At 41.0% G+C, this 26,243-nt stretch overlaps 1 protein-coding gene and 1 non-coding gene across 2 annotated transcripts; one reads left to right on the top strand and one right to left on the bottom strand.

Moving 5' to 3' along the window:
* CDR2 (cerebellar degeneration related protein 2) lies at nt 1-26,243 on the bottom strand. Its single transcript, XM_025983786.2, has 5 exons — nt 25,820-26,243; nt 19,087-19,199; nt 3,810-3,958; nt 3,390-3,554; nt 1-1,925 (listed from the first exon to the last, which is right to left on the bottom strand). Exons 1-5 carry the CDS (start codon nt 25,896-25,898, stop codon nt 1,076-1,078), a joined length of 1,356 nt encoding a protein of 451 aa, XP_025839571.1. The 5' UTR covers nt 25,899-26,243; the 3' UTR covers nt 1-1,075.
* On the top strand, nt 13,590-13,663 carry TRNAE-CUC (transfer RNA glutamic acid (anticodon CUC)). The gene has a single exon. It is a non-coding gene; the product is annotated as a tRNA-Glu (tRNA).

Raw genomic sequence — 26,243 nt, 5'->3', positions numbered from 1 at the left:
TTTGTTCATTTTCATAGGTAGTTTTATTTGGTTTTTAGAAAAATATATACAATAACTGGAATTTCAATTCTCTTAAATAGTTTTAAATTAAAAGTATGCAAGTGAGAGGAAGAGTAGATTCCCACAGAATAATACTGTTTAGTAATTAAGGTAGCAGACACAAATTCTGCACAAGTCACAAACATTTCCAGGAACGACAGGAACTGAACAAGGGTAGCTTGTGGCTGTCAGCTGAGCCAGCTCGGACAACACGGTAGGAGTGAGGGCTTGGATCTTGCTGCTTTATTTTGACTTTAGGAATGAAAGATTTACACATCTGCCTCTGCTAACCACTACAGCTTTGAGGAAAACCATCTGGAGGTGGGGGGTTGGGGGTGGGGAAGGCCCTCTAGGGCCTCTGCTAACAAGCTAACTGTGGTCAAACCGGAGCTTGCCTTTTCAGTTCGGCATTGGTTGGATTTAGACACATTATGACTTGTCAGTCACAGCTCAACTACTAGTGGATGGAACAAAACACAAGGCCTGGAGTATTTGTCAATGCCATTTATTCTGGATTAGACCCCTGCTTTCTCCTGGACATTCTTTCTTAATGAATTCACAGTATCCAACAGTGTTTGTGAAAGCTACTTCAGTTTGGCAGCCATCTGACTTCTATGGTTTTGAGGAGGAGGAGCAAAAGTTGCTTTAATTTTGTTTCAACTCTGCCCTTTTGCTCCTCTACACTATACAACCTCTATATACTATACACTATAGTAACTCCAGGCCTACTTCCCTAGGAGCATGGATCTATCCCTCCACTGGTTCTGGGGCTTTTCAAGGAATCACAACCTAATCAGCGTGCCAGCCAGAGGCCAGTTGTCATGGGATTTCCTGAGGAGTTTAAACAGATCTGGATTACAGAACAGACACCAGCAGCCACCTTCTTTCTCTGCTGCTGTTCGCAGCTGCTAAATAAGCAAAGCTACGAGGCAAACATCATGAGTAATATTAGGCTGCGGGGTTTACACACACTTGTCGGAGTTGGAGAGAGAGGTGAAAAGAAATAGGCAAATTAGTAGTAGAGCTGGAGGTTGAATTAGGAATGAGAGGAAAGAGATCGGTATTTTGTTCTCTGTTCATCTATTTCTTGCTTAGTTTTCTTGATGCAACTAAAGATCTCCTTAAAAAGCGCTTTATATTCTGGAGGTGTGGTGGTGGTGGGGGAACTGACAGGCTCTGGGGTAGCAGAGGCTGGCTCCCAGCTGCTGGTGTCGGGCTCAGGCTGGGTCTCTTTGGCCAGTGCCCTGGAGGTCTGCACAGCCTTGTGGGACAGGGAGTCCTCTTCCTGCTGGCACTTCCTCAGCAGCTCCTCATACTTTACCTTCAGGGCGCTATACTGAGTGTCCACTTCGTGCAGAAGGGAGATGCCTCTCTGCTTCACAGCCTTGGCCCTCCGAATGCAGGTCTCCTCGTGGCCCCTCACGATGTCCCCCCCTGCCAAGCTGCTTAGCACTGTCTCACTGCTGCTGCGCTTGAGAGGCTTTCTGTGTGCTTCCGACACAGGCAGGAACATCTCCTCCAGCAGGCTCTGGCTGTGTTCTTTGAAAGGGATGAACAGAGAGTCTGGCACCAGCTTCTCAACCCCATTCACAAAAGGATGCTCTGACTGCAGCATCTGCCGCATCTCTGCCACCTCAGCCTCCAATTCCAGCGCCCGCGCTCGGTAGGCATCAGTGGCTCCCAGCTGCTGTTCCAGCTCACTGTTCTCCTTGAGCACAAGCCCATATTCCTCCTCCATGGTCACCCGCTTTTGCCGCTCCAGGCTCAGCTGGGCCTGTAACATCGTCACTGTTTTCTTCAAATGCTCATTTTCTTCTTCATCAGGGCTTTGCTGACTTTGCAAGGAAGTGATCTTCTCAGCAAACACATGATCATACACAAAGTGTCTAGGACAAAAATGTTGAAAGAACATATTACCAAAAAGAAAAAAATACACACACACACACACACACACACACACACACACACACACACACGTTACATAGGTCAATTGGGAATGAAAAATTTTTTTTTCAATTTAATATTTTTGAGGAATGTGACTGATTAATTTTTTGCCTATTCTACACTAGAGCAGTGGTAAAAATGAAATTCTGTAAGGCTAGCAAATAAGCACATGTAAGAAAACATAATTTTTGTGACTATTTTTTTAACCATTAACAGGACACCCATTTTCTAAGTCCAGTGATATGACTGACTCCTGTGAAGGAAATTAGCATGGCCCAGGGGTTCTCAAGCCTGGCTGCATATCAGAATCACCTGGGCAGGTTTTTCCCAGTACCCAGAGATCCCGATTTAGGCCTGAGGGACTCACTGGTATTGCTGTTTGAAAAATTCCAAAGTGACTTGATCAAGAGTCAAGGCTGAGAGCCACCAAATGCAGAAGCCTAGCTCTCTTGTGCAAAGTCCTAGGTAACTTGTAACCATGTTTGTGTGATGATTTGTATCTGCCTCTCCCCGAGACTGAAGTGGGAGGGCAGGAACTGGGTCTATTTTGCTCACCACTCCTCATGTCTGGCATAGCACCTGCCACATATGTGCTCAAGAAGAAGTTCTTTTTTTTTTTTAATTATTTATTTATTTATGATAGAGAGAGAGAGAGAGAGAGAGAGAGAGGCAGAGACACAGGCAGAGGGAGAAGCAGGCTCCATGCACCGGGAGCCCGACGTGGGACTCGATCCTGGGTCCCCAGGATCGCGCCCTGGGCCAAAGGCAGGCACCAAACTGCTGTGCCACCCAGGGATCCCCTCAAGAAGTAGTTCTTAAATATTCAGTCCCTTAACTCTAAATTATAAAGGCATTTCTTTTTCTTTTTCTTAAAATATTTTATTTATTCATGAGACACACACAGAGAGAGAGGCAGAAACAGGCAGAGGGAGAAGCAGGCTTCCTGCAAGGAGTCTGATGCGGGACTCAATCCTAGACCCTGGGATCACACCCTGAGCCAAAGGCAGATGCTCAACTGCTGAGCCACCCAGGAATCCCTATAAAGGCATTTCTGAGGCAAAAAAGTTTTTTTTGAAATTTCGATTTTTTCCACTCTAATGCGAAATACAACCCCCAACCTGTAGTCTATCAGAAGTACAACTTAATTTAAACGAAGACTTAACACATGCAAAGCACTGAAATGAATACTCTCAAGATTTCTAAAAATAAATTTTTGCAGAATTACTAATGCCCAAGAACTCGATCAGTTGTATATTTAAGTTAAGTGGTTTTGCTCAAACCACTGGTAGTCTAATCACCAAGTAGCAATTCATAAAAGGGTACTTTTAATCTACTTGAATCAGGGATGTGTCGCTGACAGGAGACGCTTCCCCGCTCATTAATACCACAGAACAGCAGGCTCTTACTGGCGGAGATCGTACAGTTCCTTCAGACATGAGAAGCTGGGCGCCGGTTTCTCCTGGTCACATTTTCCCTGGCTCCTCCTCCTTTGGCCAGATGACTTCAACTCCTCCACCTGGCTCTGAAGGTGATCAATGTTGGTTTGTAGACATTCGATTGTTTCAGTCAGACTGTGAGGAACAGAAGCAAGCCGTTTGCTGCTTGTCATATTAAATTAAGGGCATCAGCAGGTGAGGAGAGATTAGTTGCCAGCCACTCAAACTGGGCACTCTTAATTGGAAAGGACTTCTAATTTAATCTCTATTCTCCATAAAGAATTAAACTGTACCCCATATTGACCCAAATCCACTAAAGCCACATTCTATTCTAGTTTACACTAAGTAACTTCCCTCTAGGGCTTCCTCAATGGAGTCTAGAAAATTTACCTCACAATCTTTTGCTGTGAGGCCTTGCTGTCAGCAACTAGCTTTTGATTTGTTTCTTCCAGTTCCCTTGCTGTGACATCTAATTGCTCATAAACCTTTGCATGCTGTTCATTCATCTGCCGTAGAAGCTCCACCTGCTTGGTCAGATACTGTAAGAGAAAATGATTGTGACCAGGTTATACATTAAACAGACAAAATACCCGCAGCATTCGAACACCCACTCTTGATTCTCCAACACCAACTTGGTATCTAACAATTCAATTCTGACACTGCCTACCTATAGGGACTCCAGGTCAGAAGGGCTAGGTCCTATAAAATTGCTCCACTTCAGACACCAGTTGAAAGATCCAGAGACCACCTGTACTTCTGACCAACCAGTAAATCTGAAGGTTTCCACAACCTCCCCTCAGTTTAATAATTCACTCCAATAACTCACAGACCTCAGGAGATCACTTTACTTATACTGACTTTTTTTTTTTTTTTTTTTTTTAAGATTTTACTTTTATTTATTCATGAGAAACACAGAGAGAGGCAGAGACACAGGCAGAGGGAGAAGCAGGCCCCACTCAGGGAGCCCGATGCGGGACTTGATCCCAGGTCTTCAGGATCACGCCCTGGGCCGAAGGTGGCGCTAAAACCACTGAGCCACCTGCCCTATACTGACTACTTTATAAAAAGGATAACAACTCAAAAAAAAAAAAAAAAAAAAAAAAAAAAAAAAAGACAACTCAGGAAGAGCCACATGGAAGACATGCACAGAGCACAGTATGGGGGTGAAGAGGAGTGCAGGGCTTCTACACCCTCTCAAGATGCACTAGCCTATTAGCACCTCAATGTGTTCCTTGTTTCAGGGTTTCATTGAAGCTTCATTCTATAGGCACGACTGATGAAATCATTGGCCACTGGTGACTGAACTCCATCTCCAACCCCCATTCCCTCCCCAGAGGTTGGGGGTTGGACTGATGGTTCTAACTCTCTAATATTATGGTTGTGCTCCTTCTGGCAACTAGTTCCCATTCTATCCCTCAGGAAATTCCAATGGTTTTAGAAGCTCTGTGCCACGAAACAGAAAGATCAAATACATGGTTTTTATTATACCATAATACCACAGGTCTATTTTATGTAAAGAAAAACTTTAAGGGACACCTAAGTGGCTCAGCGGTTGACTTCAGGGCATGATACAGGGTCCAGGGATCATGTCCTACATCAGACTCCCTGTGAGGAGCCTGCTTCTCCCTCTATGTCTCTGCCTCTCTGTCTTTCATGGATAAATAAATAAAATCTTTAAATCCCAATTAAAGTACTTGTCTAATAGGAAATAAATACAGGCCATCCTTTATATGTTTACTTTCCTTAATGCTTACCAACATCCTATGTATCATGAGGCTGGTCTACTCTTCTAAAGCACAATGCATGCATAAAATTAATATTCAACAAGAATATCTGAGACTGACAATCCCACAAGAGTAAAAGCAATGGAATACATGATCAATGTTTAAGCAAAAATACCATGTTTTACAGAAATAAGAAAGCCTTAAGTAGAGAATTTTAGATGATTTTTTGCTTGGAAGAAAAATGAAATTTTTTTTCTCCAAACGAGCTACTCTGGACAAAAATATAGGGGAAATAACTGACTTATCCAGAAAGAGATATTTAGCTTACTATAATTCAAAGACTCTTGTTATTTTTAATATTGTGAGAATGTTATCACCATAATCCTTTTTAAAGATTTTATTTATTCCTGAGAGACACAGAGAGGCAGAGACAGAGAGAGAAGCAAGCTCCCTGCGCATAGCCTGATGCGGGACTCGATCCCAGAACCCTGGGATCACAACCTGAGCCAAAGGCAGATGCTCAACCACTGAGCCACCTGGGTGCCCTACCATAATCCTCCTTATTCATGAGAACTTTGCCAGATTATTTATTCTGGTAAATGCTAAAATCACTTTCTAAATGTCCAAGGATAAAGGGGAATAATCACAGTCTTCATGCCTCAGTATTAAATTACACTGACTGCCTCTCCTACAGCAACTCCACCAGAAGACAATGAAACACAGTATATATTCCAAATGAAATATTCCTAACATTTCTCTGGAGCACAACTAGAAAGAGGAAAAAAAGGTAGGTTCAAAGCATCACCAATGATCAAATGGTAAAAGACCAAAGACATGATTTTAAATTCTACATGCCTTCCTAGCCTATAGCACAGAGCCCAATGTGGGCTCTGAACTCACAACCCTGAGATTAAGATCTGAGCTGCAATCAAGAGTTGGACACTTGACTGAGCCATCCAGGTGCCCAAGACATGACTTTTAAAGATTTTTCTGAGAGAGAGAACACACATGTACACATTGTAGGAGCAGAGAGAGAGAGAAGGTCTTAAGCAGACTCTGCTGAATATGAAACCTGATGTGGGGCCTAATCTCATGACCCTGGGATCACAACCTGAACCAAAACCAAGAGTCAGATGCTTAACTGACTGAGCCACCCAGGAGCCCCAAGAATAGTGTTTTTATTTACTTATTTTTTAGTGGCTCTTTTATTTTTTTTTAATTTTATTTACTTATTTGACACAGAAAAAACAAGCATAAATTGGCCAAGCTGAAACAGGAGAGGGCTCAGGTCCCCCCACTGAGCAGAGTGCCCAATTCAGAGCTTGATTCCAGGAGCCCAGGATCATGTCCCTGAGCGAAAGGCAGATGCTTAACTAAGTCACCTAGGCGCCCCAAGGAAAATGTTTTTAAAGTCATGTCTTGGGTGCCTGGTGGCCCAGTCAGTTAAGCATCGGTCTCTTGGTTTCAGCTTAGGTTGTGATCTCAGGCACATGAGATCAGGCTCTGCACTGGGCTCCACACTGAGGGTGGAGTCGGCTTGGGATTCTCTCTCCTCTGCTCCTCTTGCTTGCTTGCTCTCCCTCAAATAAATAAATAAATAAATCTTAAAAAGAAAAAACAAAACTGGGCAGCCTAGCGCCACCTTCAGCCCAAGGCCTGATCCTGGAGACCCGGATCAAGTCCCATGTCAGGCTCCCTGCATGGAGCCTGCTTCTCCCTCTGCCTGTGTCTGTCTCTCTCGCTCTCATAAATAAAATCTTAAAAAAACAAAACAAAACAAAACCCCACAACACTTCTTGGGGCTTTTTGTACAACTATACAGTTGATCCTTGATCAACATGGGGTTAGGGGCACAAACTTCCGCATAGTCAAAAATCCACTTGTAACTTTTTATTCCTCTAAGACTTTAATAGCCTACTGGAAACCTTACTAATGGAATGAACAGTTGATTAACACATTTTGTATGTTTATACGAATTACATACTTATTCTCACAATATAGTAAGCTAAAGAAAAGAAAATGTTAAGAAAATCATGAGGAAGAGAAAATATATTTACACTACGGTTCTGTATTTTCAGAAAAAAAATCCTTGTGTAAGTGGACCCAGACAGTTCAAATCCATGTTGTCAAGAGTCAAAGGTCACCTTTACAACTGTAAATCTGTACAACTATATTTGCAAAGCTAAAAGACTTCTTTCAAAGAATGTGCTAAATGATTTTCAGTGGACTATAAATGACAATGTGACAGTTGAAAAAAAAATAAATGATCTTTTTCAAAATCTAGTGATATAACTTGGTAATATGCTGAGAAAACACTTAAGTCTCATAACTTCAACTTTCTCATCTGAAACTCTAGGGGCCAAAAATGTTTTTGGAAAATTCTTTCAATTGTAGAAAGACAACGTGGCAAACACACTAAAAACTTTAAACATCCTCAGTGTGGTATGAGCAGCATCCTGTAATCGATCATTTCTTTTTTTTTTTTTTTAAGATTTTATTTATTCATGAAACACAGAGAGAGTGAGAGGCAGAGAGACATAGGCAGAGAGAAGCAGGATCCATGCAGGGAGACGCCAGGATCATGCCCTGGGCCGAAGGCAGACGCTCAACTGCTGAGCCGCTCAGGTGTCCCGAGCATTAATATTTCTGCAATGATAAGTGTGAATAAGGATTATAAACAGCTTCACAACAGTTCAGGTCAGGGTTTTCTGCCAAATGAATCTGCTGCAAACTTAAAGGAAAAAAAAAATCTTGTTTTATAGAGCCTTTGGGTTCAGAATTGAAAATAAGGGGTTATGAATTGATGACTAACCTATCTTGTAGGATTTAAAAATATTAAATAAGGTAGGTGAGCACACACTGATCACGGTCCCTCTCAAAGCCTATGTTTAGCCTTCACTGCCTCAGTACCTACCAGCTTCTCCTGGGAGGAGGCCCCTAATCCTGCCCTCTGGCTAGCCATGTCATAGAAGGTTCCTGTGACTGATGGGAATATGTTCAATCTCTTAGGGACAAAGTTTAGGATACAGGTATACATACAAAGGGTACAGAAACTTCACAAGCTACTTTTATATCAAGTATAGGTGTCAAGTATTCTTTGGCACCGATTTACAACGACTGAAAAAGGCTAACACATAGACCAGACACTAATTACTAATTTACCACAGGAATTGTCTCTGCCCAGTTACTGGAATACCCACATCCTCTGTAAAGGGCAGGTGAGAGGTCAATTCCCACAGAAATCTTTTGGTGGGTATAGGATCAGAGAAAAGAGCCTGGTGGGAGGCAGCAGTATCTAAGAGCATAGGTTAGAATCTGAAGTTCTGCTTCACCACCTCTAACCGGGTGACCTTTGGCAAGTAACCTTAATTCTCAGGCGATATTTCCTCATCACCTATCTCACAAAGGCTGCGGTAAGGTTTAAGTGTGTGAAGGGTTCAGCACAGCGTCAGCATATGGTAAAACTGCTCAGGAAGAGGCAGCTACAGTTAGTTTGCAAACTTTGCATGTGCTAAGATTCATCTATCTGAGAGCTTTATTAAACAAACTACAGGAACCTATACCCCTTTCTCCTAAAATTTTGAGTCAGTGAGACTAGGGTAGAATCAGTATTCTGCATTTTCAGCAAAAACTCCAGGTGAGGTTAGTACAAGAGGTCCATGGATCACACTTATCAGAGAAATGTTGATCTTGGACATGGAAAACCCTGGAAGTCTCCCCTCCCCGAAACTAATGTCTTTTTCTCTTAGGTCCAGGAGGCATCAGCATTCACTTGGATCAACAATGATTCTTAAGCTTCATGTTTACCATTTCCCTCCATAGGACTAGTACTTGCAGCTCTTCATTAAGATGAAGTGGAATTCTAACCACCCCAGCAGCGTTCTTTACCAGTTATGCTTCAATATGTTCTTTTAGTCACATCCCCCGAAATAATACATTAGTGGTCCTGACCTTGTGTGCTGCTTCTTTCATCCACCCAAGTACAGACTCTTTATACATGGCTAATTTTATCTGTGTGTTTTTTTTATTTAAGATTTTATTTATTTCTTCATGAGAGATGCAGAGAGAGAGAGAGAGAGAGAGAGAGAGAGAGAGGCAGGCAGACACAGGCAGAGGGAGAAGCAGGCTCCATGCAGGGAGCCTGACGTGGGACTCAATCCCAGGTCTCCAGGATTGGGCCCTGGGCTGAAGGCGGTGCTAAACTGCCGAGCCACCAGGGCTGCCCCTCTACTATGTTTTTAGAGATTTCATTTTTTTTTTTAAAGATTTTATTTATTCAGGAGAGACAGAGAGAGAGAGAGACAGACAGACAGAGAGACAGAGACATAGGCAGAGGGAGAAGCAGGCTCCACACAGGGAGCCTAATGTGGGACTCGATCCCTGGTCCCCAGGATCAGGCCCTGGCCCGAAGGCAGCGCTAAACAGCTGAGCCACCCGGGGTGCCCTCTACTATGTTTTTAAAACATTATGGATAATGTCAAACATATAAAAGAGAAAAAAATGGTTTAATAAGCCCCCATCTATCCATCATCCAGTTTCAACAATCATCAGTCTTGTGACATTTCTACTTTCCTATTCTCATCTCCAATCATTTTAAAGCAAATCCAAGACATCTTAAATATCCATATTCATATATTTCTAAAAGACTTTTTGTTTTAACTACAATTTTAATCATACCTAAAACCTCCCAATAATCCCCTATCATTTATTTTTCAGTCTTTTTTATTTTTATTTTTATTTATTTATGATAGTCACAGAGAGAGAGAGAGAGAGAGGCAGAGATACAGGCAGAGGGAGAAACAGGCTCCATGCACCGGGAGCCCGACGTGGGATTTGATCCCGGGTCTCCAGGATCGCGCCCTGGGCCAAAGGCAGGCGCCAAACCGCTGCGCCACCCAGGGATCCCTATTTTTCAGTCTTAATTAAGATTTTCCCAACTGTCTCTTAAGTGGCTCTTCCAGTTTCACCAGGGAGCTATTGATTCATCCTTATTTCACAATCAAAGTATCTTTACCTTAAAACTATGGAGTTGCCTTACTCTAAGCAAGCTCCCCCTTCCCTTAGGGGATGTGTTTTTCCTAACTGGCTCCATCTAACCCAGCAGTTCTTAATCTGGGGTCCACAGACAGAACTGACAGGATCTGTGAACTTGAATGAGGGAGAAGTTATATATATCTATATTTTCTCTAACTTCCAATATTTACCACTTGCTTTGATTCTGAATGGAGGCAACAAGCCATCAAGCCATAAGTAGTATGATGGGGTTGCTAGGACTTCATCACCAATAGAAATCACAGATATTTTCATATCACATGATAGTGATTGCAGAAATCTTGATTTATTGGCTACACTCATCACTATTTGAAATTATACTTTTTAGGTTGACAAACATTACCATATCATATATTTATTTTTTCAATATTTTGATAAGGCATTTCAATATAACAGATTCCCTTTTATTCTATATATTTTAAGAGGATCATCACAGACCTCACCAGACAGCCAAAGGGATCTATGGCACAAGAATGATTAAGAACTCTGATTGTCCTAAGGCCTCTGCTCAAACATAATCTCTTCAGAAGCCTTTCCAGACCACCCTGCCTCAAGCAGCACCTTTCCCAAGGTATCTTATTAGTTTCCTTTAAAACAATTATCATAATAACAAATGACCAAGTGCTTACTTGTTAGTGTCCAGTCTTTTTTTTTTTTTTTTAAAGATTTTTATTTATTCATGACAGAGAGAGAGAGAGAGGCAGAGATATAGGCAGAGAGAGAAGCAGGCTCCATGCAGGCAGCCCGATGTGGGACTCAATCCCAGGACTCCAGGATCACGCCTTGGGCCAAAGGCAGGCGCTCATCTGCTGAGCCACCCTGGCATCCCAGTGTCCAGTCTTTCTGACCCTCCTTGAAAAGGGAAGCCTCTTCTCTTTCTAGTCCATTTAGTACAATTCCTGATACATAGTAGGGACTCAAAAAATATTGGCTAAATGGCAATTTCTTTCTATCATGACCCTGAGAACAAGAGTCACATGCTCTACCAACTGAGCCAGCTAGGCGCCCCAAAATGGCAATTTCTAGACCTCTATTCACAACAGCTTATCGTGCTCTTTACCACAACTAAGACTGCTGAAATGTGGAGACTTAACTAAAAGATTCTGAGAAGGGCTTTGGTTATAGCCCTCTTGGGAAAAGGTCCTAATAGCCACTAATTCCCTCCCTTTTGCCTCATTTATAGACTTCTCTGTACTTATTCCCATGGCACAATCTGAAAAATATTACTTATTGCCAGTAATCTGAAAAACATTTACAATTCCTACCAGCTATTATGTGGGCCCCTAATTGTTGTCCCCTTTTAAAGATATAAAGTTCAAATATAAAGGAAACAAATATGTAAATAAAGTACAAAGAGGCGATAGCAGTCCCCCTCTTTTCCACTGGGGATACATTCCAAGACTCCCAGTAGGTGCCTGAAAAAGTGGATAGCACCGTACCCTAAATATATGACTATGTTTTTTCCCTATACATACACCTATGATAAAGTCTAATTTATAAATCTGGCACAGTGAGAATAATAGAATAGAATTATAGCAATATGCTGTAAAAAAAGTTATGTGAATGTGGTCTCTCTCAAAATATCTCCTTTGCTGTACCTACACTTCTTCTGATGACATGAGCTGATAAAACACCCACGTGATGAGATAAGCCAGGTGAGTGACGCAGGCATTGTGACACAGTGTGAAGCTACCAGGCACCTTCTGACCATACAATGGAAGGAGAATTGTCTGTTTCTGGATGGGGGCTGACCACGTAACTGAAACTGCAAAAAGTGCAACCACAGACTGGGAGGGTGGGGAGGACCTATGTATCAAGAAAAACTATAGTAAGTCCTTCTCATTTGATATATAAACTTGTGATAAAAACACAATGAAACCATTTATGAAGAGCTTGTAATATTTTGGTCTTAGAGGACTTGGCTTTAATGGCAATCTAAAGAATGGCAGGGAGCTTGTTTTCACGTGGTAGGAGTTTAATCTTATTATTATTAAATCAAAAGTAATCAGAAAAGCCCTTTACTTCTACAAGAATCTGTAATAGGTTGCCTAACAAAGAAGTCTGACTAACTTGGCCGGCAACTTAAAAGAAAAATTATTAGATCTCCCAGCAAGTAGTGGTATCAGACCAGAGAATCAGAACTGTATGTGGTCAGACATTGCTTTAACACTTGACCTCCAAAGTTTCAAATTAGTATTTATCAATTTTTTTCTGAATCTAGAAGGGACTGAGTTAGCTCATTTTCTACCCTTCATTTAAAGGCAAAGATAGGCTTCTAATGTTCTGGTTTTCTCCATTCAGAATCTTTGACACACAACCTCAAATGAATTCGACAGGACTGCCAAGATCCAAAATTCAAGTGCCAAAACTCAAGTACAAAAGCATCTGTCATATTAAACATATCAACGGAAAGGGAGACATTTAAGCAAAACATGGGGAGGCAAACATGACAGTAGCAAAAACACAGGCAAAAATGTCAATTTTATAGTCAAGAGTATCAAAGTTTAGTTCTATGAGTTATTACACATGTTTCTTGGAATTTGCGTAGAATGCCACCTTGACTAGGAGTACAAGGTTCAGGTTATAAGCAAAAGCTATAAATAGTTCAACTTAACTGAGGCAAATCTTTCAAAAAGAAAGGCCAGCAAGATTATACTACTATTTGCAATTGCAGAACCGTGACCTGGAGTAAAGGAGAAAAGACAAAAAACCCCAACTAAAAACACATAAGGAATGCAATGGAAATCTGGCTTTTATGCTGTGTTGGGATTATCCTTCTATTAAGGGTTATTGCCCAAATCCTCTGAATTTAGTATCAAAATGACTTCTACAATTCTGAAGAAATATTTCCTTTTACCTTTGAAAAACCTTTTCCCTGATTAAAATACTTTATTTCCCCTGTAGGAAATTTAAAGGGGGGCGGGGGGAGAAGAGGCATGAATATAAAAATAAAAACCACCTATAATATAATCTGACTATTAAAAGCCTGGCTTGTTTTTAAAATCAATTTTCCAGTAACTGAAAAGGATTTTTTTCTAAATTAAGATTCATTACCAAAATTCTTATAACATGGATAAATTGTACAATTTATACTGTCCAAAATACACTTACATAACCTCATCCCTTCAGGACAACCCTGTGCCAATGTAGTGCAAGCATTCTTATCACCATTATACAGCAGAGAAAACAGGATCTGAGAGGTAATTCACATGCCTAAAGTCTCCATCTATTTGCAATATAGGATGGAGGGCTTAAACCTGAATCTTCTAATGCTAAAGCCAGTGCCCCTATTGCCTTAAAAAAAATCTCGAGGTGGAAACCCACAGTTTAGGAATCAGAAGTGCTTTGCAAATTGTTAATCTGTCCCTTTCTTAAAACACTGATTTCAAGGGGTGCCTGGGCTGGCTCAGTTGGTAGAGCATGTGACTCTCAATCTCAGGGTCATGAGTTCAAGCCCCATGTTGGGCACAGAGCCTACTTAAAAAAAAAAAGGATATAGGTTTCAACAAGTATTTATTGATGTTTACTCTGTGAAAGACCATGAATAAACATAGCAACAGCCTTCAATGTTGCACTGGGAAATGGGTGGGTAGACTAGAACAAATCATAAATATACAGAATATTGATAAATGTAGCAGAGGAATCATAAAATGCCTTAAAATTTCCAAGGAAGACATAAGTTCTTGAAAGAAAGGATATCTTGAAGGCCAGACTACTTTGAGTGGTAGTGACAAGGCTTATGGGAATAATGCAGGTTTCCAAGAGGAGATGTAACAAAAACATAAGGCTGTAGACTTGCTTACATGATTATAGGAATCTTTAAGAGAATCCGATTATGTCTGATGGTGCCAGATCTCATTACCCTCCAAGGCTTCTCTCCTCCCCCCTCATCCAGGAGAGAAAAACTTGCTCGGCAGTCTTGAAAAATTATATGTTCAAATCAACACTGAATAAAAGTCACACAGACTATAGGTATCTCTGAAGCCAATCTTTACTTTCAATAGTTTAATTTTTTTTTTTTTTTTTTTTTTTTTTACATAAAAAACAATCACTGAGGGACACCTGGGTGGCTCAGTCTGTTAAGCATCTGCCTTTGGCTTACTCAAAGATAAGCTTACTTGGCTTATCTCCTTGGAACCAGGGAACTACATGCTCTATTATGGAAAGATCTCAGGGTCCTGAGGTGGAACCCTGTGTAGGGCTCTCTGCTCAGAGGGGAGTCTGGTTCTCTCTCTCTGCCCCTTGACCTACTCATGCTTGGACTCTTAACAAAAAGAAACCTAAAACAATCACTAAAAAATACTGATAAATTTTAACGAGGATTATTTGAAATCCACTGTGAGTCTTTGAAAGCACACTTGTAGTTCTTATAAAACACCTTGAGAGTTTCCTATTTGTCTTTTTCTATAATGTCTATAATGTGTCACAGTTTGGGAGATTTTATACTAGTATTTTCCAAGTTTCAGTACCATTCTTCTGGATGGTCTCATTTCAAATTTTTCCAGGTGGTAGGGCTAACTTTCTGGTTTTCAACTACATGTTTTTCTATCTTTAAAAATGATCATATATTACTTTTCTAGTCAGGAAAAGTCCCAATAAACATTCTAAAAAGTTAGTTTAAAACCTGTAAAAGTGGTAAAGTTCAAACAGGCTAAATTAATCTAGGTATTAGAATACTGGTTAGTGTGGGTGACGACTAGCAGAGCTGATACTGTTCTCATTTCTTACCTAGGTGTTGGTTTCATCAGTATGATGAACACTCATTGAACTATGTATTTAGGATTTGTGCTTTTTTCTGTATATATATATTTCTTTAAGATTTTATTTATTTATTCATGAGAGACACAGAGAGAGATGCAGAGACAGAGGGAGAAGCAGGCTCCATGCAGGGAGCCCGACGCAGGACCACGACCTGAGCCAAAGGCAGATGTTCAACTGCTGAGCCACCCAGGCGTTCCTCTGTATGTGTATTTCAATAAAAAGTTTACTTTTTAAAAGACAAAAAGAACTAATATAAGGTTTGAATTAAGGAAAGGGCCTTCATAAAGCTTAGGTGGTTCCTGAAGGTTGCAATGATAAGCATATAAAAAACTGTCACCTTTTAGTACGGAATTAGGCTCTTTGGCTGCCTGCTTCCTTTTATAAAAGCATCAAGCATTCCTTGTTTTAGACTATTGGGAGTTAATATTGTGACTTGTAAGTCTGCACAGAAATAGATGTGACCTGATCAGGCAATAAGGCCACTTTGGGGGGAGGGTGCTCTGGCTACTAAGTGAGCTTAACCAGCACTGCCATTTCTTGCATCTCCTCATTTTGTCCCTCCCCATTGACTTTCATAAAGTGATTTATAAAAAGAAAGAAGACAGCCAACTGCAATGGTAGAGAAAAAAAATCTATGAAAGTGTTGTTCTCAGCCAAAACACAGCTTTGGATAAAGAGTAAAATGTTGAATGCAACAATGCTTGGATCTATGAACCAGGGAACTACATGCTCTATTATGGAAAGAAGAGTCATGAAAATGTTTCCGGAATATTCCAGGCTAAATTTATTTGAATAGGTTATACACGTATTTAAATTTATATTTATTTAATCATTAAGATCTGAACTGGACATTTCATTTCCATTACACTTTGCAACACCTTATAAAAGACAATAGATGGTATAGTGTTATTTGAAGATTGAGAGAATTTCAAAAATCTGTGGATTTTTTTTTTTCACAATGCCCACAATCTGTCTTAACTGTTTAATTATCCTCAATACCACAGGGCAGAAGAAAGAAGAAAATAAGTCATTTCGATCATAAAGCAATTGTGTTCATAGTCTCCTGCGGTAACAAATAGGTATCATTCTCTTAAATATGCAAATATTTGTCCTTTTTTCATCTATACTTGGGAGATATTCTAAAAAATATATCAGAGTATTCAGTTATAGTGATTTATAAAGTGCTTTGAAAGAAAACATCAATACAGTGTATTAAGACTATGTTTCTACCCAAGTAGAAATAGATGTGTCTCACAGCATATGATATGGCCCTAGGACTGCTCTATGAAATCTTCTGAGTTGTAAAGCAAAGTCTATGACACAAAGCAGGTATGAATTCTTTGTGTATGACACTTGGCTAGTTTTAACATTTTTTTTGTTTTTGTTTTTTTAAGATTGTACATATTTATTTGACAGAGAGAGTAAGCAGGGGGAGCAGCAGGCAGAGGGAGAGAGAGAAGGTGGCTCCCCACTGAGCAAGGGGCCTGACATAGGGCTCAATCCCAGCATCCTGGGATCATGACCTGAGCCGAAGGCAGATGCCCAATGGACTGAGTCGTCCAGGCTCCCCTAGTAACAGCTTTTAAAATGCTTGTTTTTCTGCATTTTTACGTTTCTTGGAAACTGTATATTCAATCTGGGTATGGCATGTTCTATGCTCTTTTGATATAGAACATGCTAAAAGTGGTAGCTAATAACTTCAATATCATTACAAGATATACCCTTCTGGATTATAAAAGCATATTTCTCACAGAGCTAGTCACCTGATTAGCTGTATTCATAAATCCTAATGAAGGGAAGGACCTGCTGTATACACACGTTAATTATGGCTACTATGTAAAATTAAGGATATTTAGATTATGAATTTGCCTTTTTTAGTATTTTCTTTGGGGGGGGGGGTTCAGGGAGGGGCACAGGGCAAGGAAGAGAGACTCTTAGGTACACGCAATGCCCACTGTGGAGTCCAATGCATGGCTCAATCTCACAACCCTGAGATCATAACTTGAGCCAATATCAAGAGTCACAACTGAGCCACCCAAGTACCCCACTCAGTAAGTTCTGATCACTGTTCAAAGGTCTTTTACATTTTTCGTGCACATAAACACAAGAATCCTGTCTTTAATGTACCAATTTGAGAGGAAGGAGTTATTTAAGTGCAAAGCTTTTTTTTGGGCAGGGGAGGTATGTGGGGAGGTGGAACATAGAGAAAAGTATTCTAATGAGACAACTGTCAGGTTAATATTGAAAATTATCATCTTTATATTTTATTACAGATTTTATTTTTAAGTAATCTGTACACCCAACAAGGGGATTAAACCCACAATCCCTAAGTCAAAAATTGCTCCACTGATTGCACCAGTGAGGCACCCCCAAAATTATCATCTTTATAGTCACATGGCCAACCCATAACTGGACTACTTGAATGGGACCATTTACAAGATAGCACCCTGCATTTTACTTTTCATTTTGAATATTTAAAAAGATTTTATTTTTTTATTTGAAAGAGAGAGATTGAGAACACAGAAGTGTGCATGTACATATGTAAGGTGGGGGTGGGGAGGGGTAGAGGAAGAGGGAAAGAGAGAATCTGAAGTAGGCTCCCATGTTGACCAAGGAGCCTACTAGGGGCTCAATCTCACAATCCTTATATCATGGCCTGAGCTGAAATTGAGGTTCCAACGCTCAACAACCGAGCCACCCAGGTACCCCAGCACCTTGCATTTAAAGCCTTAATCTAATAACTCTCATTTTAGTTTGTTATAATTAGGGGAAAAGTACTCTTTTAATTTAAAAAATATCTACTAAAAAAAAAATTAAAAAAAATAAATAAATAAAAAAAAAATAAAAAATATCTACTAAAGGGTTGCCTGGGTGGCTCAGTGGTTGAGTGTCTTCCTTTGGCTCATGGCATGATCCAGAAGTCCCAGGATCGAGTCCCATATTGGCCTCCCCATGGGGAGCCTGCTTCTCCCTCTGCCTTTGTCTCTGCCTCTCTGTGTCTCTCATGAATAAAATAGAATCTTTAAAAAAATAAATAAAATTTAAAAATCTACCAAAAATGTAAATAAACTAATATCAAGCAAAGAGAAAGAAATATCCATTTTATGATTTTTTTAAGTATACACTACCCACAACATAGGACTCGAACTTAAGATCAAGAGTTGCATACACTACCCACTGGCCTGCCAGGCATCCCTGATTCTTTTTTTTTTAAGATTTTATTTATTTATTCATGAGAGAGACAGAGAGAGAGAGAGAGGCAGAGACACAGGCAGAGGGAGAAGCAGGCTCCATGCAGGGAGCCCGAGAGGGACTTGATCCTGGGTCTCCAGGATCACACCCTGGGCTGAAGGCAGAGCTAAACCGCTGAGCCACCTGGGTTGTCCTGATTAATTCTTTGAATGGCACAAGAAATTTAAACACATCATGAAATCAGTACTACAATTTAAAATTTTTTCCATCTAAACCCAAACTTAGGATGGTATTTGGCAGTGGTTGGGGAAGGGGGTATAACCAAAGAGGGAGCCTCAACAGTATGGGTAGTTTTTTCTTAAGCTGGGTGGTGGGTACAGAGCTATTCATTGTATTCTCTTACACCTCTGGGCATATCTGAAATATTACATAATTCATTTTTTAAAAGAAAAAATGGGGTGCCTGGGTGGCTCAGTCGGTTAAGTGTCTGCCTTCAGCGGGTCACAACGCCAGGGTCCTGGGATTGAGCCCCAAGTCGGGCTTCCTGCTCAGCAGAGAGCCTGCTTCTCCCTCTCTCTCACCCCTGCTCTTACTTGCTTGTGCTCACTTTCTCTCTCTCTCTCTCTCTGGCTCACACTCTCTCTCAAATAAATAAATAAAACCTATTAAAAAAAGTTAAAAATGAAGCATAATATTCACAATTTTATTGTGTTTCACATAATGGTAAACACTGGACCATTTGCTTCTAGTATACTTCACCAAGGTAAAGAGAGAAATTTCTTTCATCAGACATATGTTGGGAAAGCACAAAAAAATAGAAATCAACCTCCCAAGTCTCTCCAATGGTTCTTTGAAAGTGCTATTTTAGCAGAACATGACTGGTCAATAGCAGCAACATGCCACAACTTAAAGTGTAACTCTCTTAATCAGTAAATTACCTCAATTTCCTGTAACTGCTCCTGATTGGTTGTGTACATCTGCTGAAGAGAATCTTCTAACTCTGTGTTCCGATCCAGTAATGTCTTCCCAAGTTCAGCAGCAAGTTGGAGATCTAGCACAACAAATGAATATTAGACTAATGCAAATGATCTCACTCATTTTATATAATCCTGTCCTTAAAATAAGAATGAATCAAGACCTAACCCAACACATAAAATTTAAGTGAAATTTCAATGGAAGGTAGCATGGCACAGAAAGAAACAAGAGTTCTTTTCAAAATTCAGTTGAACTGGGTCCCTCTACCAGGTAATGCATGCTCTTATGTACCCATACTTGTAAAACTACAGAATAGTGATCTACTTTATGGAGATATATTCTTAAGTTCAGAAATGATCATTCATCATGGTGATGCCTAACACCATAATTATTTGTTCATGGACTGGACTTATTCATATCTTTATTGTCTATTTTTTTCCAGGAGACCTTTGAGCCAAAGTACAGGTTGATCTTTAATAGTCTCTAAAGTTCCCATGAAATCTGGCTGCTGTGAATGCAAGTGTCAAAGCAAGGTTTGTGTTATAGATCCTGGTCTAAAGAGATGGAGAGAAGGGGTAGGAATCCGGATACAGTTAAAGTAGAGCTAAAAGATCTGTCAACCAATTGAATGTGATGTGTGAAAAAGAAAAAAAAATAGATTTGGTGATAATGAATAAAGGATCTATTCTAGAGAGGGAGGTCACAAGGAAAGTTGGAAGGGACATTTTAGCTGAGGCTTGATTGAGAAGTGAGGATCTCACCATGTAAAAAAGCCAGAGGCACTGCAACAGGAAAGAACTTGGTATAATCTACGACCTGACAAAAAGCCAGTGTGATAGAAGCGTGAGGGGAAGAGTAAAGAGATGAAGCTGGAGGGCAGACAGAAATCAGAGTACACAAAATTTTACAGTCCATGGTAAAGAATATTTACATTTTATTTTAAGTATGATGGAAAGTCATTTCACTTAATGTCATAAAAAGTATTTACGTCATAAAATGTCATCAAAAAGCATTTATTATGTAAAAATATTATGAAAACTGGGAATCTTACTACATACGCTTTTTAAACTTAAGTTTTAGAGGTTGACAAAGTTTTAGGTTTATTCATTATTACTGACATTAAAACTTAACCTAGAGAAAGTGGTAAAAGAAAAGCCACAACTTTTGTTACCTGGTACTGTCCATCAGAGTACATAATTAGTATTCTACTTGGTTTTCCCTCATTATGAAAAAAACAAATCATCAAAATCTACCACACACCACTCCAGCTCATTTTAAAACATTTTACACCTATTTATTAAAAGCAAACAAACAAACAAACAAAAAAAACAGTATAGGGATGCCTGGGTGGCTCAGTGGTTGAGCATCTGCCTTCAGCTCAGGGCATGCTCCTGGAGTTCCAGGATGGAGTCTGCATCAGGCTCCCTGCGGGGAGCCTGCTTCTTCCTCTGCCTATGTCTCTGCCTCTCTCTGTCTCTCATGAATAAATTTTTTTTTAAAAAACAGTATGTATGCTGGTAGATAGGTGTTAAAATACCTTCTCTCATGATTTAAATATTAACAATATCCATTAATGGGCAGAAGACTTCAGATAACAAGTCTATGAAATAACATCTTCTATTCACAAGGCATAGAACCTTTATAAACAGCTCAAAGCTTTTAAGAGATACTAATCTAAAAAAAAAAAAAGAGAGAGAGAGAGAGAGAGAGAGATACTAATCTATCTTTCAAAGGTATTTAGCCTGGATTTTCAAATGAGACAATGTGAAGCACAAAGATGCTAACTGACCTGACCACATCTACATGGTGAGTCACAGCAAAACAGAAACTACCGTCAACAGGTTCCAATCTCATAGTCTTCATATCCCATGGCTTTACACGGGGAGACCCACACACCTCTTTGTTTCAGGTAGACAGTCAATTTCCTTCTTTGAGATACTTAATCTTATCACTTGTTTTTTATAGATGGCAATGAGAAATCAGAGTTGAGCTACTTGGCTTTTATTGCCTGCTCTGCCAGTGAAAACACACACAATTCCAGGCAGGTTAATATCTTGTTTTCACTAAATGCAAAAGGCGCTATGTACAGCTTGCAGATGTTCCAAAAATAATTATTTTGTACTCCTAGGACATGTAATGTGTATATATAGTCCTACACAAGGGGCACCACGCTTATTTAAGGCAAAGCATATAAACATTACCTAGACATTACTTAAGTCTCTCCTGGTCTGTGTTAAGGTAGTAATTCCTCACTGGGAAGGGCCAGAGACTCACCAAAGGTGTTCTTAATCAGTGATCAAAACCTGAGGCAAAACCTCTTCCAGAATCAAGACTAGCTTGAGACCATCTTCAACTACTTTCATTCAGTTATGAAACTGCCTACTACTTAACACACAGCCAGGAGCAGCTTTCCTGCTCCCGCTGCTGCAGAGAGATGCCAAGCACAGTGCTCTTCTAGTAAATAGCATGCAGAAAAGAATTTGAGACTTGTCCTTATCTCAATCCTTATTTCCAGTTAAACAAAGCCCCAACCTGGTTCAGTAACCTGAAGTCTCAATCTCCTAAATATTTCATAGATGTTCAGGATAGAATTCTGGCAAAACAAGTCTCAACTACAAGTAAGTGTCTGTGAAGTCACACTGCATAATAGGATATTACTTCATCTGTTAGTTTAAAGACAGGGTCTTTTTTTGGTCTTAAAAAAATTTTTATTTCCTGTTGTGTAGCATCTGGTTTCCATAACCAAAAGGAGCCAAAAGCTGGCAGTAAGCCCAAGAAGGGTTTCTAAATAATTAGTGGGGGGAATGAGAGAATGTTCAATGTCCTTTTTATTTTTAATTAAGGCACAAAAGGAAAGGAAACAATATAGTTTGAAGTCTTATGTACCTGATCATCTCCATTTTACAATAAAGATTTTCATTAAGAGGTTGTCTTTTCTACATCCTTTTGAACTGAACTAGGTAGCCACTAAAAATACCACACTTATGTGGTATTTTTACTTCAGGCTTAAGAATTAAAAACCTATTAATACCCTCATATGTTTAATACTTTCACTAATTAATCTTTGCAAGTGATAATAATCTATTTTAACAGCATAAACTGTAAGCTTTAAACAGGCACTCTATTCAGCCCTATGCCAAAGCAAAAGATTAGCTCTGGCAGCTGAGCAATTTTTTCAAAGAATATCTCTTCCAGAATTCTGAAACCTTTAAATTCCACTGCTATCATATTTTTATTTTACTTCAGTTTTTCACAAACTATGAGGACAACAAATTCCCATGTTAAGCTGTGGTCTGCAGCAGTAATTCAACAACATTAGAGCTGAAAGCTTTTCCTATTACAAAATCAAATGCGTCATTTGGTGATGCTTCTGTGTAACTCCTGTTGCCAACGTTACTATAATTGGGAAAGCAAAAAACCTGAATATAAACATCAAGAAAAATGATGGTGCCAGTTTTAATGACCCTCCAACAATGATTCAGCAAATTAGTTGTACACATGGAAAATGTACTCATCACAAAAAGTAGAAATATGAAGATTCCTTTAAACTAATACTTCATTTGCTGATCCATAGAGTAGGAATTTGAAACCTTATTCTAAGCTTACACAGCTCACCAATGACAATTATAATAGAAGCTGGACCAAAAGAAAACTCAGTCTCTGAAGTCTTTCCACCTTGTTCTCAGGGGCACATTTCAAAGCAAGAACCATCATTACCTGCATAGAAGGCTCCTGCTGTCCCAGAAAGGATCTTACCCACAGAGATCATTGTCAGTATTCTTACTGAGCCAACTCAGCTCTCTGACAAAAGACAGTCTCTTTATCAAAGTGTTCTGTAAAAGCAAAGGGTTTTCTCCTTCTGCCTGGATAAGCTTTACGTATTTCTAACAAGGTATAAATATGGTGGACCAGAGCCTTCCAAAGTTAGAATTTTTCAGCAAATTAAAAAAAATTCTGCAAACTTTGATATGGTCAATTTACTTAAATCATTCTTCTGTTGCTAAAGGAAACAGGTTTGTAATTTAATGACTTTAAGAACAGGATCTTAAAAAGTTGTTTCAGCAGCTCTCTCCAAACAAGCCTTGCTCAGTAAACAGTGAGGATGTTTACAAAACAAAACAGATGTCTGCGCTTGATAAAATCCCATTAGATGTGTTTATCAATCTGGTTAAAAGGACAGACTTGCTCCCAAACTGTATTCAGCACCAAATATCTACTGAGGGCCTACCATGTGCGAGGCACTGTAGTTGGGCATGTCCTAGGAGGCAATATCTCCAGGTTTCACTAGTAAACAGATTCTTAGACTGTCAACTCCAGCAGTAGGATCCTATCTATCCTATCTGTGGATAGGCACTGTAGCCTCAGTGCCTAGATGAATACCTGGCACAAACTCAAAAATATTTTTTTGGGGGGAAATTAATGTACTTAAAAATTCATTAGAAGTTTAGGTATTTTTTAACATATAATTTTTAAAAACTGGGACAAAGATATCCTTTTATTCACAGTGCAGACTTCATTCTTCTACAGGCTATATTCCACAAGTTATGATTGTTGGAATTTCACATCTATTCCTAACCCACACACTTGGTTATGACATACAGGGTTATGTCAAAGTCAAATTGTGGTAACAGATGTAAAAGTCTTCCAAAAAGTAGAGAACAAATTCCAAATGCAAAGTGACATTAAGTTGATTTAGACCTGTGCTCATTAAAGTTTCGTTAAACTTGAACATCCGATGGCTTTGTTTTGATCAGAAGTTAAAGAATTCCACATGTAGTGCCAACATGTTGCATTTGTTTCCCATAGACTGAAATCTTATGACTGGTTGTTCCTAAAACTTCCCACAGGGTGGAAGGGCAGTGTGGACTAAAGCACCTGATGGAAAGGAGCCATGAAAACACTAATCCTATGTGAGCGACTCAGTTCAGTAAGTATTAAAACTGAGCCTCTATTATGTGCTAAGTATGCTAGATTTTTGAAAAGAGGAGAGGGCCTGCACAGATCTATGCTTGCTAAGAAAAATATTTAGCTGTGATTATACAAACTACATAATTTATTGTAGGGAAATGCTCCAATTGTGCAGTGGTTGCCTCATTAAACCTGGAGAATGTATCAAACTAGGCCATCAATCCTTATAGGGAATTTTAAAAAAATATTTTATTAATTTATTCATGAGAGACACAGAGAGACTGAGGCAGAGACACAGGCAGAGGAAGAAGCAGGCTCCACGCAGGGAGTCCGACATAGGACTCGATTCTGGGTCTTCAGGATAAGGTCCTAGGCCAAAGGTAGGCACTAAACTGCTGAGCTACCCAGGCAACCCCTTGGGGGGGGGGGGGCAGTTTTGAAAACAGCTGTAAGACAAATTTGCCTATGGACATTCAGAACATGATGGGAAATACTGCACTGCAGCCACTGAACAGCTTGGGCTATTTAAGTGAAATGGTGAACTACTTTGGTTTAAGTGACTGTCCACGACATATCAAAAGCCACCTTTCCCCAAAAGAGTTGTTTTGTTTTCTAAGTACAAGTCATTCAAGCCTACATCCTTCCCTGCCACCCCACGTTCAATGATTAGCATGAACCAACACCATGGTCATTTAATAGTCACCTCAATTAGATGTTAATTTTCAGTGCACGTTTAAAGCTAAAAAAGTTGATTTACCCAGAACTGCAGACACCGAAGGTGCCTGAAAAAAAATTCCTAAGGAGTATTCAGTATAGTGGCTAAGAAAGTTTGCTCTGAAGTTTGGAGTGGAACCCTAGATCCCCCAATAATAGAATCTACTAGATTCATATAGCTTGATGAGAGGATCAAATGAACACCAGTGTTAAGAACCCACACACTCAAAAAGTGTCCCCAGTTGCACATTCCCGCTATTAATACTAAAAGAAAAAAAAAAAGGGAGGGCACTGGCTCCAAACTGAAGGCTGATCCAAGATTTCTCTGGAGACACTTTCGGCAAGAAATCCAAGGCAGGCCAAGATCCCAATGCCTGTTTTTAACTAAAAAAAAAAAAATAAAATAAAAGCTACAGCGCAAACCGCAAAGAAGTGCCTCAAGTCACTTTCACTTGGCATCTGAACTATGCATAAGCAACAAAAAAAAAATTTTTTTTTTCAACTTTCTGACACCCAACTGAAGAAGCTGTAAATCGGTGATAAAGAAGACACAGGGTCTGGGCAGTGGCCATGACTCCTCGTTCTGAGTGTGTGAGTTCAGAAAATGCTTGCCCCCATACTTGACTCGAGCGAAGTCATTTGGCCCTTTTAACTTCGCTTTCCTCATCTGGGAAATGGGAGCAAGAGAAGAGAAGCTCCTCTCGGGGGAACGGATGGGGCGGCTGACGTGGGCGGGCCCGGCACGGTTCCTGCCACACACCCCGCCCCCCCCCGCGACCCCGACCACCTGCGGCGGCTCCCCGTCCACGCGGGCTACGCGGGGTCCCCCCGGGGAAGCGCCCCCCACCGAGCGCGGCCCACACGCAGGGGTGGCGAGGATCACTGCGCAGAAGCGGCCTCCGGCGGGCTGGGCGCGTGGCCGGTCCCCACACCAGGTGAGCGCCAGACGTTCCCGCACCTGGCGGCCCCCGGCCGCCGGCAGGAGCGACTTCGTAACGGTCTCGCGCCCGGGCGGCTCCCCGGCCAGGCCGCCCTCCCGAGGAGTGTGTGTGGGGGGGGTGACCGCGCCCTCACCTTGCTGGAGGTCCTGGTGGTCGTACCACGGCTCGTCCTCCTTCATCTCAAACTCCTCCACTAGGTTTTCCGCCAGCATCTCGGCCGGCTCTTCCGGGGGCAGCGGCCCCCGCCGCCGCCGTCCCGCCTCAGCCGCTGCCCCGGGCGCTCCACCGGCTCCTCCGCCCTCAGCCAGAGCCGCCCTCGGGCGGGACGCGCCGCCGCCCAGGCTCCGCCGCGCCTCCTGACCAGAGCTGCTCCCGGCCGCCGCCGCCGCCGCCGCCGCCGCCGCGGGGCGGCCCGCCCCGCCCCGCACGCCGCGCACCGGCTCCCCGGCCCGCCTCGAGCCGCCCAACGGCCCCAACGACCGGAGCCCCGGCGCGAGCGCCCGGGCCGGCGCCCTGAACCGGCTCCTCACGCCGCAGCCGGGCCCAACGTGGCACTT

This window comes from Vulpes vulpes, chromosome 3 (genome assembly GCF_048418805.1).
Source record: "Vulpes vulpes isolate BD-2025 chromosome 3, VulVul3, whole genome shotgun sequence".
Classification (NCBI taxonomy): domain Eukaryota; kingdom Metazoa; phylum Chordata; class Mammalia; order Carnivora; family Canidae; genus Vulpes; species Vulpes vulpes.
Note: the sequence above shows the minus strand (reverse complement) of the source record. Positions and strands in the feature narration are given on the sequence as shown.